The 14,233-nt window shown below is 42.4% G+C and overlaps 1 protein-coding gene across 2 annotated transcripts in view; it reads right to left on the minus strand.

The window, feature by feature from the left end:
* UNC5D (unc-5 netrin receptor D) overlaps window positions 1-13,929 on the minus strand; it is a 168,494-nt gene extending 154,565 nt beyond the window's left edge. For both annotated transcript variants that reach the window (XM_055820374.1, XM_055820373.1), the window contains exon 1: window positions 13,716-13,929. In XM_055820374.1, coding sequence (XP_055676349.1) covers window positions 13,716-13,812 — 97 coding nt within the window. In that variant the 5' untranslated portion in view covers window positions 13,813-13,929. The remainder of the gene's footprint in view (window positions 1-13,715) is intronic.
* Window positions 13,930-14,233: the final 304 nt, after the last annotated feature.

The following is a 14,233-nucleotide window of genomic DNA, read 5'->3' on the forward strand; positions in this document are numbered from 1 at the left end:
TTGTATTGCCAAATCAGTGGAATAGGTTACTACAACAGTAATAGCCACAGGAGATTTGCTGATCTCCAGCAGAAATAGCTTAAAGATAATGCAGAGGTCAAAATCTGTTTTCATAAATACAAGACATCACCTCAGTACTCTGTATAGAAGTCTATTCATGGAACAGTCTAAATCTTTATTAATACTTGCCAGTGACAAATCTGTTTTACTGGGAAGCCACTCAACAGCCAATATAATACATTCACCACCTAAAAAATAAGGCTACAATCCTTTGATCAACCCTATTTGCTCTACACTTGTAAGCAAGTTCTTCCAGACAATGCACTAAAGTAAAACAAGTACCCTTGTTTCCAGTATTTTAGTATTAAAAACTATCAAGATGCATTGTCTGTGGACAGCTACGTAGCAATAAATATTACAAAGCAGTCTACACAAAAAGGGTTGCAAAGGTGACTGTAGCCTGCTTAAAGTCATAGCGCTACTAGCAAGCGGAAATCACAGATACATTAGGACAGCAGCAGCAGAATGCTTAGCTGCCCTGATCAAAATCCAGCTTGCTCACTAGTATCTTGTACTTCCTTCACAAAACCAACACACATGTAACACTGTTCTGTACCAGTATTTCAAGGACAGCTGGGGAATGGCTGAAATACTACATATGAGTTACCCACTTTTTCTGCATTAAGGAGACAACAGAGACAAGGAATTGCAACAGAACTTCCTTCACTAACAGAGAAAGCGGTATGTTGCAACATCCCTTTTGAGGCACACATCACTATCAAGAGCAAAAATAATAGCTGTGTTTCATTGCTATGATACGTGCAGTATCAGATGCTTGAGCAGAATTTCATGAATTGTTTTTATTAAACCACTGAGACAGCACTTTAAATAGCCATGAAGAGGGTTTCTCTTACTGCTGCAAGAACAGCTTGGGCTTAAAACAAGTTCTGTGCTTGTTCCTAGGAATGGAAGCTATTTTATTTATATAGATTGTATTTCCTCATCCTCATTCCCTGTCTAACTGCTATCTCTTTTCAATCTCAGATCCAACTTAATCCCACAGAGGCAAGAGAAAAGAAAATCTTCAGCCTAAACCAAGAGAAAAGCACTAGAAGACAAACAAAAAAGCAGCTAACAAATAATGAAACAATGTTTCCACCTGGAGGTTTTTAGATGTCAGCTACATTTTGTTGAAAATACTGGAAATTTGAAAGTCACACTGGAAACTCCATGAAGTAAGCATGGTGTGTGAGCACAACGCATGTCGCAACAGATAATAAAGGATTTCACCACAAAGCTTGGTTAAATAAGAAGTCTTGATAATACACATTGAAGTGTTTTGAAAGATAGTGCAATGTGTTCAATTCATTCACAGCAAAAAATCACCCTCTCTAGCTTGATTTGAAGTTTTTTCAAGAATGCACTTTAGCATTACCAAGCTAAAGTAATTATATAAAAATGGAAGCAAACTTCCCTCAGCTGTGGCAGATCTCATTATAACAAACTACTGTTTATAGATGTTATTTATTCCATATGCACTTGACTCCCCTTTATTAAGTGATCCATTTCTCTTGCATTATCTTATTAGAGATACCTATTTTAGAGGCAAAAGGTTGCTTGGAAGTAGCAACATGCCTATGTGGGAAGGGAACTTTTTCTCTCCTTCCTTCCCCCTCCACCATTACTGCAGGAAAGAACAATCAACTGTGGAAAGACTGGAACAGTTCAATGGGCATAAAAGAGGTACTAGTAATAAATTAGAATATTGCAGCCCTCTTTATGGGTTTCAGACATTGCTTCACAACTGATACCATACATGAATTTTAAGCTGGCTGCTGGGTCAGGCTAGCTCTGGAGAAGCACGACAAGCCATTACTATGCATCATCATCAGCTAGGGCTTAATAGTGAGCCTTCACCGCAGAGAAATACAGCTTGCTTGCAGGACACTGGAGCCCAGATCAGAATGAGTATCTCCTAAGTTACTCTAGCAACAGCAGAGCTTTTTGCTCTCCCAAAAGTTCAGATTCTTTGCAGGTGGAATGCCCCTTTACAAGTACCTGTGCAAAGATCAACCCCATCTAAAGTAATCAGAAGCCAACTTAGAGCACAGGGTCCCCATTATTATTATTTTTTTTTTAATCAAAGCTTGTTTCTACAAGTTTCATTTGAGGCTGAGTCAAAATTCATTGCTTCCCTTTTTGTGTGACATGTGACATTCCTTCTGCGTGACATGGCAAAAAGACCCACAGGGCAGCAAACTGTAGTCCTATGTATACAAGCCAATGTTTTGGCTGGACACGATATGTCATTCTGTCACTGGCCAGCTTAAAAAAAAACCAAACACACAAGAACAATAAAAACAGAAAGCAAGAATATGCAGTTGTTTACTTCCAGATGTACTGCGCACTGAAAAAAATGAAGCAGGTACTCCCCCACCTCCGTAACAACTCTTGAATTAATGGGGTTCCTTCCTGTCTACCCCATATGAAAAACAGCTTGATCCCCTATAAAACATTTTATACCTTTAACAAAGCATTATAAATCTAGATCAACTAAAGCATTTCAAAAGAAAAACAACCACCAAACCTCCACTGTGTGAGCTGTGAGCATTCTGTGGATTTTTACTGTGTATGCCTGCAAAGAAAGCAGGGGTTAAAAACACGAACCAAAACCAGGCAAAGTCCTATTTTCCAGTAGCAGCTTTTTCTACCTTCTCATGTGAAGTTGCTTTAGAGGTGAAGTGTGACAGGCCAGGATGACGGAACATTCCAGGTTGCATGGTACTGCAGCAGGTGCAGTACAGCTGAACGCAAGGGGACCGCAGAGCGGTTGTTACTTGTTTCCATTGTGACAGGTGTATCTTTTGTCCCCACAGGACTGAGGAGACTGTAACTGTAACTGACATTCTGAAAGCACAAAAATCTCTCGAGAATAGTTCTGCTAGGTTCTTAATGGCTATGATTTCATTGAGGGGGGCTTGTAGGCTGGCTAACCACCACCACAGCAGGCAGCAGCAGGAGTCTGAATTAGCTCCAATACATTTAGTCTTATTTTATCTTTTACGTGAGGTAAATCTCTAAAGAGAAACAGCAAACAGTCCACACAATGCCAGAACATCTGGGCAGCAGAAAGAAGGTCCTTCACCTTTCACCTCCGCTACCCCTTCATTCAACTAGAAGATGCCAGAGAACATTTATAGAGTATTTCAGTAACAGTACTTTCAAAAAAATATAGAGGGAGATCAGTCAGTTTTCTGTACCCCTCCTCCCTTTTACTAACATTGCTCCTGCCCTTTGAAAAAAAAAAACAAAATCTCTTGAGTGCTTTCATATCTTCAAGGGGTAAAAGTGCTAAAGAGCATGGCTGTATTTCAAACACAAATGCACAAATCAGTTCATGGCTGCTGAAGCTGTTCTACTGGAAATGGTAAAACCAGCCAGCTAGAAATGTCACACAGTTACAGACACAACCTTACATCAAATAGGTGATGAGAGCTCAGAACACTGTGGTCACCATTTACAGTGTTTTACTAGTCTGCTCCCCTCCTACCACAGTATTCCATCACTGTTCAACTTGTGAAGGGGTCTTGCTCTTACATTTGCCAGCTTTTCTGCATTTAATGTATTCATCAAAAAAAACCCTTGGTGATTAGAAACAGCAAACTAGAGAAAAGCACTAAATAATATTGGAAACTGAAAGTCCTTAAATTATTCACAGATTTCAAACAGTTTTTTAAGTACACCGTGGCATTTCAATAGCCATGTAATTCAGTCTGACATCATAAACTACAGCACTGTGATGCTAATTTGGGAGATGATTACAGCTGTAAGAGGTTGATTCAGTCTTCATTTACACATATCTGTGGTTTGTCTTACGAAAGGACTAAGGATCTGCTAAATTCTAAATTTTAGGGGTGCATCACTCCACCCAGATGTAGCTAAAATAATTCCACTAACCAAACAGTAACAACACCTCATTACAACTCACTAGTGGTTAGCATCACTGAAAACTTTCTAATTTTTACCTACAACTTAGTGAAATATCATATATGCTGCAAAATCTCATGATAACCTTCTGACGAAAAATTCAGCATGTAATATGATAGTGCGATCTTACTTGCTGGGACTAATATCTATCACCATACACTCTCCTTTTACTACTGCACTTCTAATCGTTGAACTGCAAGACCTTTGTGAGGGCATTATTATAGTTACGTAAGTCAAAAGTTACAGCCCAGGGCTCTCACTAAAATCAGGGAGTTTCTCCACCTACTATGTACTCTTCTCTCTCCTCCACAGAGTTTGTATGGGGAGGTGGAAGGAAGATACAAGTGTTCGCGTTCTATTTCTTTAGGGCATCAAATGAAGTTATACCAGTTTATCTCTTAGAAACTTAACACATCGCTGTCCACTTCAACATGTGGATGAAGATATGATGGCTCAGAAGATAAGAAACCCAATCTTCAGGGCCTTTTCCTTACACTAGGGTACATCAATGGGAATTTTGCTACTCATTTTATGGAGTAGGAAGAAAACCATCACAAGGGTAACCCTGATTTTTATTCTCACTATTCCAATTTCTCATTAATTCCTTAGGAAGGAAGCAAGGAGAGGTTGGCACGTCAGTTGCTAAATTACAGCTCTCAAGCTTGAACTGTTAAGCCATGTTTAGTACAACTCAAAACAGAAAACACTACACAATCTTTAGGAAGAATTAAAGATACAAGAATGAGAGCTTGCATTCAGGTAATTGAAACAAAGTTATCAAGCTCAGCATAAGGCAGGTACCACGTTACTAACTCCCAGATTCAATCAAAATAGAGCAGGAATATTTAAATTGTAGTCTAAATTAGATCTGCAACAATCTTCACAGAAATAGGCAAGTCAAGTAGCAAAGTTATCTTTGGAAAAAAATCTATTAACCATAATGGAATGATAATCCTCTTAGATTCATTGATGCTGACAGATTAAATACTTTAAATTCATCTTTTATTTTGTTAGCTCATTTGACACAAAATAAGTCCTACGTTTTTAATATTATAGTGGGAGTAGAAGGAGTTTTGCTGTTACTGTGGCAAATTCAGTAATAATGGAATGCCTCTGGGTATTCAGTAGAACTATAAACGATGTTACCAGATGACAACTGGAAAGGACTAACTTGCTTCCACTTTCAACGTACTACCACTATTTATTAGAAACCAAATTAATTTTACTGAATTTGCTTTCTATTTAGAAGAAGCCTAAAAAGCTGGACTGATAACAAGAAAGAATGCACAAATAAACATGTTTTCCCTATAACAAAGTGTTAAAAATAGGGTTACATATACAAAAATAGGGTTAAATATACTGCCAACCTTCTGCTCCTGAAGTCAGGCCGGCGTACCTCCAACAATGGAGCAGCCTGAAAGCTCCAAGCAATCCTCCTCCGTTCTCCTCCGAGAAACCGCCGTGCTTCAGCACCAGCAAAACACCTTACAGCAATGTTTCTCAGTCCCAGATGCAACTGCCAGACAGACTCCCCAAACCTACATACAGACCCTTTCTGCTCTACACGAAAGCCCTAGCTACAAGATTACTTACTGTCCTGGTATTTTACTCACAAAACCTTTCAAAAGGCTAGTTTCATACTTTGGTTGATCAAAATTAAATGTTGAGACCTGGAAACTTTTCGTTATACAAAATTATTCACTGCATAGCCCTTTGCAATAAATTGAGATGTTAGCATTCACTCAAAAATAAATAATATATACCAGGCCTGATACCGCTCTAGCTTATTACAGGTCCCAAAAACCTCAAACAACATCAGAATGAACGCAGCAGGCAGAAAAAGAAGACAAATCTCCAGCATCTCACTTCATGTTACTCCATCTTAGCTTAAGATATACCAAGTCACTTCAACCTTGGATCTACACATTTGACCCATTGATTCTATCAGGATTCTATAGTTTATAATGCTAAATACGCATTTTTTTCACTGCTATATTTATCACCAGAATACTTGTCAGCTCCTTTTACTCTTTTTATAAAAGGGAAATCACTTATTATTTGACTATGAGCCATATAAGGAGGCTCAAAGTCTTAAGAACGCACAATTTTCCAGGAAAAGAATATATCCAGAATTATAAAGCTATTTTAACAAATCTGTATTATTGCAAAATTACTTTGCTCTGAGAACTACATGATGTGATTAACAACATTCCGAATTTTATCTGGAAGCCTTCATTTAGGATGTACTGCTAAAGAGGAATGACATGCATTAAGTATATGCACCGGCTACTGCCTTCAAGTGTGTCCCCCCTACTCACAACTGACCTGCGGTACAGAGCTCCGACAGGCGAAGTGTTGTTAACCGCTACCCAACACAACGTTTTTATTTCAAACAGCCCATGTTCTTTACAGCCAAGTTGAAAGACACAAACCAAAAAGTTCCAACTCAAAACTAGCACTGTATGTGTCAGCAGCAGCAAATACCTCCTGAATCATAGAACGGTTTGTGTTGGAAGGGATCTTAAAGCCCACCCAGTGCCACCCCCTGCCACGGGCAGGGACCCCTCCCAGCAGCCCCCAGCCCCGTCCAGCCGGGCCCTGGGCACTGCCAGGGATGGGGCACCCACAGCTGCTCTGGGCAGCCCGTGCCAGCACCTCACCGCCCTCACAGCACAGAATTTCTGCCCAATATCTCATCTAAGTTTACCCTCTTTCAGTGTAAAGCCATTACCCCTTGTCCTATCGGACAAGAAGGTAGAAGTTGAAATTAATATTTCAAAGAGTAACGGCTTACCACAGATCTTTAGCAGTTTTAAATCTGGCCTAGAACACAGCTAACCTGAAGCATCTGTCACCATAAAAGTCATAGACACATCTGTGGAACCGCAAATCAGATACGGCTTTACATGAAAGGTTGAATTCAATTAATAGAGCAAATTTGTTTTTCTGTAATGCAATTCATTAATTGGAATGGTGCAAGTATAGAAGCAATTTTGTGAATAACTGTTCACAATTTATAAGAAATCTCCATGTTTGCTCTTTTTATGTTCACTGTCTGCCAGGATTCAAGCAATTCAATTCCACATGCAGAAACGCTCACAGAAAAGAAGTTTTAGATCCACAAAAGCACTTTCTGCTGAAAAAAAATTAAGCATATCTAACCACACAACAAGATAACACTTCTTTTAACCATTTACACATGAGCAACCTGCAATGATATTTCAGTTTTCTGTGCAGCGAGTCAAAGAGCACTAAAACATGCACAGTACAAAATCCAAAATATTTGGTTTATCCTTCTACAAATAAAACTCTCATCAACCAGAAGCAGATTTTTCTCAAAAAGCTTTTTGACATTCAACACAAGTTAGACATAAAAGCCTGTTAAATGTTATTTTAATTCTCCATTCAGCCTAAAGACAAAAAGCAGGTCTCCTGGAAAAAGGCAGAAGCAATTTCTAAAAAGTTTTCCTCTTGTTGTTCCTATTGCTTTTTCAAAACAGGCATGGACGCAACAAAACAAAAAAGAGCTCGGCTATACTATTTCCATTCATTTTGACTACAATTTTTATGTTTAGACACATTCAATAAGCTCTATCTACAGATTAATTATGCACTTCTATTATGGCAGTTCAAGTATTCAAGCATCCATTGGACCTTCAAAGTACAGAGACCATTTAAAATTACGCCCGAACCCTTACTGGGCCGATACTGTACACAGGGCCAGGGAAGTTAACTCTCACCACAAAGTCACTTTCTGCAAGGTTACACACCGGTCAGCTCTGGAGCTGCAACTAAATCGCAGGTTCCCTAATTCCCTAGTCATGACAGTTACAGAACTGGTAATGACTGCAATTATACAGTCCAGACAGGACAGAAAACTGGTCTGTAGCATTCACAGACTGGCTGCTACAGCTTTATGCCACCTCCACCTTGTAAAGCTGCCTGGCATGCCCATTAAAGGCAGAGATTTTACTCAAAACATTTTTTTCTGTGAAACAGTAGATGCGTAGAGCACATACTTGGCATCTAAAGCGAGCCCCTTCACAGGCCAGCTTCCCCTTGGATGGCAACCTAGTCGTGGCCAGCATCAGCTGGATGCAGAGTGGCTAACCAGCATTAGGACTTGCCAGTTTGCATTGGTCTTCCATAGGAACTGTCCAGATGCAGGCTGCTTCTCCTTCAGTGGCTTGCAATAGGTTTGTGTCTTTCGAAAACTCTTCAGGACATTGTTAACCAGAAATTAAGGTCATTGGCGGCTTGTATTTTTCTCTTTCCGTGACACACTAAGCAGAGGTTTCCAATGAGATGTTCACAGTAAGAATTTCAAACATGTACGGTAACACTTCAGCAAAGCATGTAAAGGGTAGGATAGCTGTGTGCTGAAATTCTGTTTACGATGCATGCATGTAATCTCACATATATATTCTTGTCTGAAAAACCACGTTAATACATCATTGTTCTACCTCAATACAGACACAGTATTGCACAGAGAATACCTTGTATAAGTAAATTAATTAGATACTGCCTATTCATCCTCTTCAATAATCCAAAAGCAAGCTAATTGCTGAATAAATTCAAGCCATGCTAAGCTTCCTAACAGAAATATTTTAACCGAAATGAACTCAGTGCATTAGGGCTTCACTGAGGTCTATAACTTTCTAAAATTCAAAAAAGAAACAGGCAAAAAGCAGACAAAAGCACCTACAGCAGTAATCGGCAGAATACTCATTAGGGTACATCACATTTGAGTGTAATTGCCCTCCAGCATCCCCTGCATGGAAGTTCCTATAAAGCATTTGGCACTAAACAGTATCAGGCAAGTAACTGCACTCCACCAACCAGAAGCCTGCAATAACGGTTTCTTTATTAACAGAATTTTTTTTAATGGTGTCAAAGAAGGCCACAAAAGGGTGGGTGGGGAGGGGAAGACGGTTGAAAATGTCATTGATCATAATAATGCAGGTGAACTACAAGGTTTAGATTACTTCATCTTGTACATGGTATTTGCATCTTCTAATGCCTACTTGCAAGTGCTCTGAAATGTGGTTTATTGACCTCTAACAAGATATGATGAAGCACAGAAAAATTCATACTTGCAAATACTCATGCTTTAAGCTAAGGCCACATGATACATGACTATCAAAGTTCTTTAAAAGAATAAACAGAAAACGAAACATTTTTGTATTTTATAGAAATGAATCTGACCATCTGCTTCACTGCAACAGCAGCAGCATCTAAAAACAACTGAAACAGCAGCCTCTGGTGTTAAAACTCTGTTCTTTTTCCCAGACTCCACCTTTCAACAGAAAGCAGGACTCAAAATACAGAAAAGATACATCAAGTGGCCCTGTGGAGTCCCTCGCACCATAAGTAATTTTCCATCTTAGCATACACCATACTATTTGTATTTGCCCTCTGCAATTCACTGTGGAAAATATCACCAGATTAGCTTCTATTCTGCCCTGGTGAAAATTCATCTTGATACGAGTCCTCATACTGTAATGAAGACGGAAATTTTTTTTCATGGCACGGAAAGCTCATTTCACCCCTGTACATCTCAAGCTTTATTCTCTACATCTGAAGAGACAGAAATTACACATCTCTTGAGGACATATATGAACAAGCACGTGTGTACAAAGGATAAGCCAAGAAAAACCACCCCTGCAATACACCGCCTTAAAGGGAGAAATTATCCTGTCTTTCCAAAAATTAAGTATTTTCACAGAGATGCATGTGTTAGAAAGCACATGGTGGAGGCTGTGCACACCTCGCTTCCAGGACAGGATCACATGCGTAGCTCTTCAGGTTTTTGTTTGAGTAAAACACGGAAAACTTACTGCCATTCTGATCTGTGACATTCCAGAAATTCATAGTATGCTCCCTGTGCAAAGCAGTAATGTACTCAAGTATTATCAGAGTGCAAACTAAAACAATCCTCATAAGGATTATCATTCTATAAGAGACAAAACCAGAGCACATTCATGTCTTACACTCAAAAGGAATGTTCAGACTTTCCCACTCTTTCCTATGTTACAAGACAGCAATGAATGCAGAAAAAAATTCAGGACTGAACAGAAGCCTTAACAAAACTGGACAATGACTTGAAAAAAGATACACACATAGATACTTCATGAGTTCCAAAATGTAATGTGACAACTTCTGCATCCTGCACCCAGATCTTTAGAGCCCCCAGATTTCCTGTGGTTTTAGAAAAAAATTATTTCTTTTGAAACCTTACTGAGCAATGCTATCCCTGTCAAACTGAGCCTGTATCATTGTGAAGATCTCAGAAAGGTGATAAACTGTTTAGTAAACAAACCCACATGTAAAGGAAGTTTGTTTTCTGAATAGTTACAAAGTTAAGCAATACAAACATTGACAGAGAAACCCATTTAACACACGACACACTTCAACCCTGAAGGATGGCTCAAAGCAGAACATGTGGTTTGCTACTGTAATGAAAGTTTTGTCCTAACAAACCAAAAATACAACATTATCTGAATAGAGTGATTTGAACAAAGTCATAAAAGAGATTCCTAAAGCACCCATGTCTTGCCTTAATTTTTGTTTACTCCTATGTCACTCATTAAGAATATTTCAAGTCTACACCTAGCTGAGATATTAATAACATGCACACTTTAAGATCAAATAAATCAATATGCTGACACAGTGCGTATTCAGTTGGGGCTGGCATGTCAGGAATATTTCAAATAGTAAACTGTTGAAAGTACTTACAAATAATCAAAACAGCTTTACTCTCAGCAGGGTATCAGGAACAGAGAAAGAAAACTTGAGACAGTCTAATAAAGCATCAGAAATAAAATACTTTCTTTTGGATGCAGAAATCGGGACACCTAAAAAAACCCTCCCTACTCCGCTAATGCAGTGTAAACTCTGAAGCAGAGCTGGCCGCAGCAAGTCAACAACATTCCTCAAATAGAGCACCAGTGATAGCTCCTACACGGCTCTAAGCTGGTAACAATGAAGTACTCTGCAAATATGGACAGAATTCTCAGATACGCAAATGAAATTCTAGCCCACTTGAAATAAATGGAAGCTCATCTAATTTGCACAAGGGCATTATTAAATGCAAGACAAAAGGTACAATCAGGACACAGATAACTTGCACACCAATCCTGTCTTCACCACTAGATTTATTTCAGCATCAATAGAATTTGCTATTTTTACTTTCCTAAAACCAGCATTATTTCTCCAAGAGCTCTCCTGTCCAGAGGCTGGTTTGTTGTCTTGTTTGCTAGATGCAGAATAATACTTCAAATATGCAGCTTTCTGGACTGCACGTTGTCAGTGCTTTTTATGTTAAAAAACAATTTAAAAAAATACTGCAAAATTTTCAAGCTCAAAGGAGATACTTGCTTCAACAGCTTACTGCCCACAGACCCACCCATATTCCATTAGGTAGCTTAGTGAAGCCTTTTATCATAATAAAATCAGCAGCAATATGCAGTGGCTACCAAGCCGTACAGTAAGTGCCATACTATTGGAAAAGGAAAATCCCTAAACAATGCTTGTTTAGAACAAAACGTACTCAGATCTAAGCCCAGCATGTAACACATAGCTTTAGGCTTTAATATCAAGACACAGAAGAATACTAATGTTCATGTTTTACAGACATCTTTATTCAGACACATGCAGCCCCAAATCAGTTCAATGCATCAATTAGATAATAAATATTAGCGACTCATTTTCAAATTACCATAGTGTCTTTGTAATTTTCCCTGTAAAATAAATGCCCAAAGCTATATATATGTATATTAATTCCAATAGATCTAAAATGCTGTGTGAAGAGTATCTACAATCATTTCTTTTTTGAATCCCCATTCAGAATAGAATCCTGGAATATAATGTTTCAAAGGCAGCTTTTAAACAACTTCATAAACTAAAATCTCACAGCTCAATGGGTTGTTAACTGCTTAAGCCAAAGCTACAAGTAAACACTATGCAACATCACAACTGACAGACTGCAGGCACCAAACTGATGAAAAAACCACACTGTTCTTCCTCAGAATAACGTCCAAAACCAACTCTGCTCCAGTCTAGAACTTGAAATGTCCTGTGTGGCAGATTTTAATTAAATAGTTGAATTTTTTTTCCTTAACAGCAACAGAAGAGCCACCCTGCTACACATGACTTGCAGTATGAAATTTCAGATGCTTACAGGGCCTGATCCTGACCGTACTTCACGCAGTGCAAAACTGCTACGGAGTTGTACCAGACGTGTAAAACAAAAGGCAATAACCACCTCACACCACTAATACACATGCATTCTTTTGCAGTCACAGGTGTTTCTTGACGAAAGTGCTAAGAAATACTAGACTTCATTCTAGACTCATCATTCATTTCACTGTTCTGTGAAGCGTGTGAGGGGTTTGTTTGTTTGTTTGGGGTTTTTTTCCAAAGAACCACCAAAAGGCCATATTTTATCCGTTACACAGGAGCCTCTCAGAACTCCCCTCTGCTGGACCAGTCACTGGACTTGACAGAGCACAGCAGGCAAGGGGCCAGCGAGGCTCCCAGGAGCTGTGGCCAGACGCCACAACTTGCCAGCTGCCCGCGGATGAGCTCCTATACAGAGCCCAAACCCAATACAGCGCACACAACAGAAAATGGAAGCACAGACACAAGGGGCACGCAGAGAGCCCTCCACAGAGCTGCTAGCATCCAAACAGCGAGAGCAATCTTTTAGGACTTAACAAGTCCGATTACTCCGTTCTGTAAAAATAAGCCGTCTGTAAAAATGTGTGATTACAGACTCAAAATACAGAAACTATGTCTTATCAACAGCAGAAGGGATAAGGTAACGCTCGGTTGCCCCCTGCTCCCCAGGCACCCCCAGGACTTTGACAAGTCCAGCAGCGCCAGCCCAGGTGTCAGGGATGCCAGCCGGCGAGGAGCTGCCCGCATCCTTGGGCTATTTACCCTAAAGAGATTGTGTCACTCACGTGATTTACCAGGGAAAAGTTTAATTAAAAAAAAAAGGGCTCCCAGCATGTCAAATACCTCACAGGTACGTTAAAAAATACACGCGCTCAGGTGTATGCGCACCCAGCCTCAGGCGCTGGCGTTCTCTGCCAGGTAATCAGATTCCCGCTGCCAGACATCACCGACCGTCCCCAACCCCACCATTTCGGGACAGCCCCAAGTCGCCAGGGCTATCGTGACTATGTCACGAAGACGGTGCCCAAAGGATCCACGCACACGCTGGATTCCCAGGGATGCTTGTGCACCTCAGCCTGGAGCCCTCCCTGCCCACGAAGCCACCACTCGCGGTACGTTACCTCGGCTCCCGGGGTCGGAGGGACGGGCGCCACCACCGCTCCGGCCGCCGTGCCCCTCGCTCCCCCCGCACGCAGCTCCGCCCGGGCCGTCCCGCCGCAGCGCACGGTGCCCCGGCCCGGGGGGGGGGAAGGGAGGGGCCGCCCCGTCCCCGTCCCGGGGGGCTGGGGGGGGTCTCTCTCCCTGCCGGGGTCTCCCCTCAGCCCCGCAGGCGACAGCCGCCGGGCGCGCGCCCCTCTCCCCGGCCGCGGAGGCGCGGGAAAGCGCACGCGGCAGCACCGCCGGCGCGCGCGGAGCAACCGGTGGGACCCCCCCCCCCCCCACACACACACACACACCCCGCACCCCCCTGCAAACTTGCCGCCGGCACGGCTGCGGGCTGCCCGGCCGGGGGGACAGGCGAGCCCCGGGGGCGGCGGGTGCCCGCTTACCTCGCAGCGCGGCCGTCCAGCTGCAGAGCCCCAGCAGCAACAGCAGCCGCCGCTCCGGGCGCGGGGGGCAGCTGCTCCGCGCGGCCCCGCCGCCCATCCTGGCCGCGCAGCCCCGCGCCGCCGGCGGCGGGAGCGATGCAAAGCTCCTCGCGGTCCCTCCGGAGCCGAGCTCAAGCCAGACAATTCGCCTCTTTTTTTTTTTTTTTTTTGTGGGTTAGGGGTTTGGTTGGCTTTTTTTTTTTTTTCCCTTCCTCTTCCCCCTTCTTTCCCCGCCTCCCCTCTCCCCCCCTCCCCGCAGCGGCGGGAGGCGCCCCGCGCCCGGCCGGGCGAGGCGAGGGCGGGCAGCGCCGGTGCAGCCGCTCCGCTCCGCTCCCCGCTCCAGCCGCCGCCGGCTCGCGAGCGGCGCGCGCGCCCGCAGCCCTAATGAGCCGCCCCGCCCCCGCAGCCAATTAGGCGCGCGCTGGGCGGGCTCTGCCGCGGCAGCGCGGGGCCGGGATGGTTGGGGGGGGGGGGGGGGG

This window comes from Falco peregrinus, chromosome 17 (assembly GCF_023634155.1).
Source record: "Falco peregrinus isolate bFalPer1 chromosome 17, bFalPer1.pri, whole genome shotgun sequence".
In the NCBI taxonomy this organism is placed as follows: domain Eukaryota; kingdom Metazoa; phylum Chordata; class Aves; order Falconiformes; family Falconidae; genus Falco; species Falco peregrinus.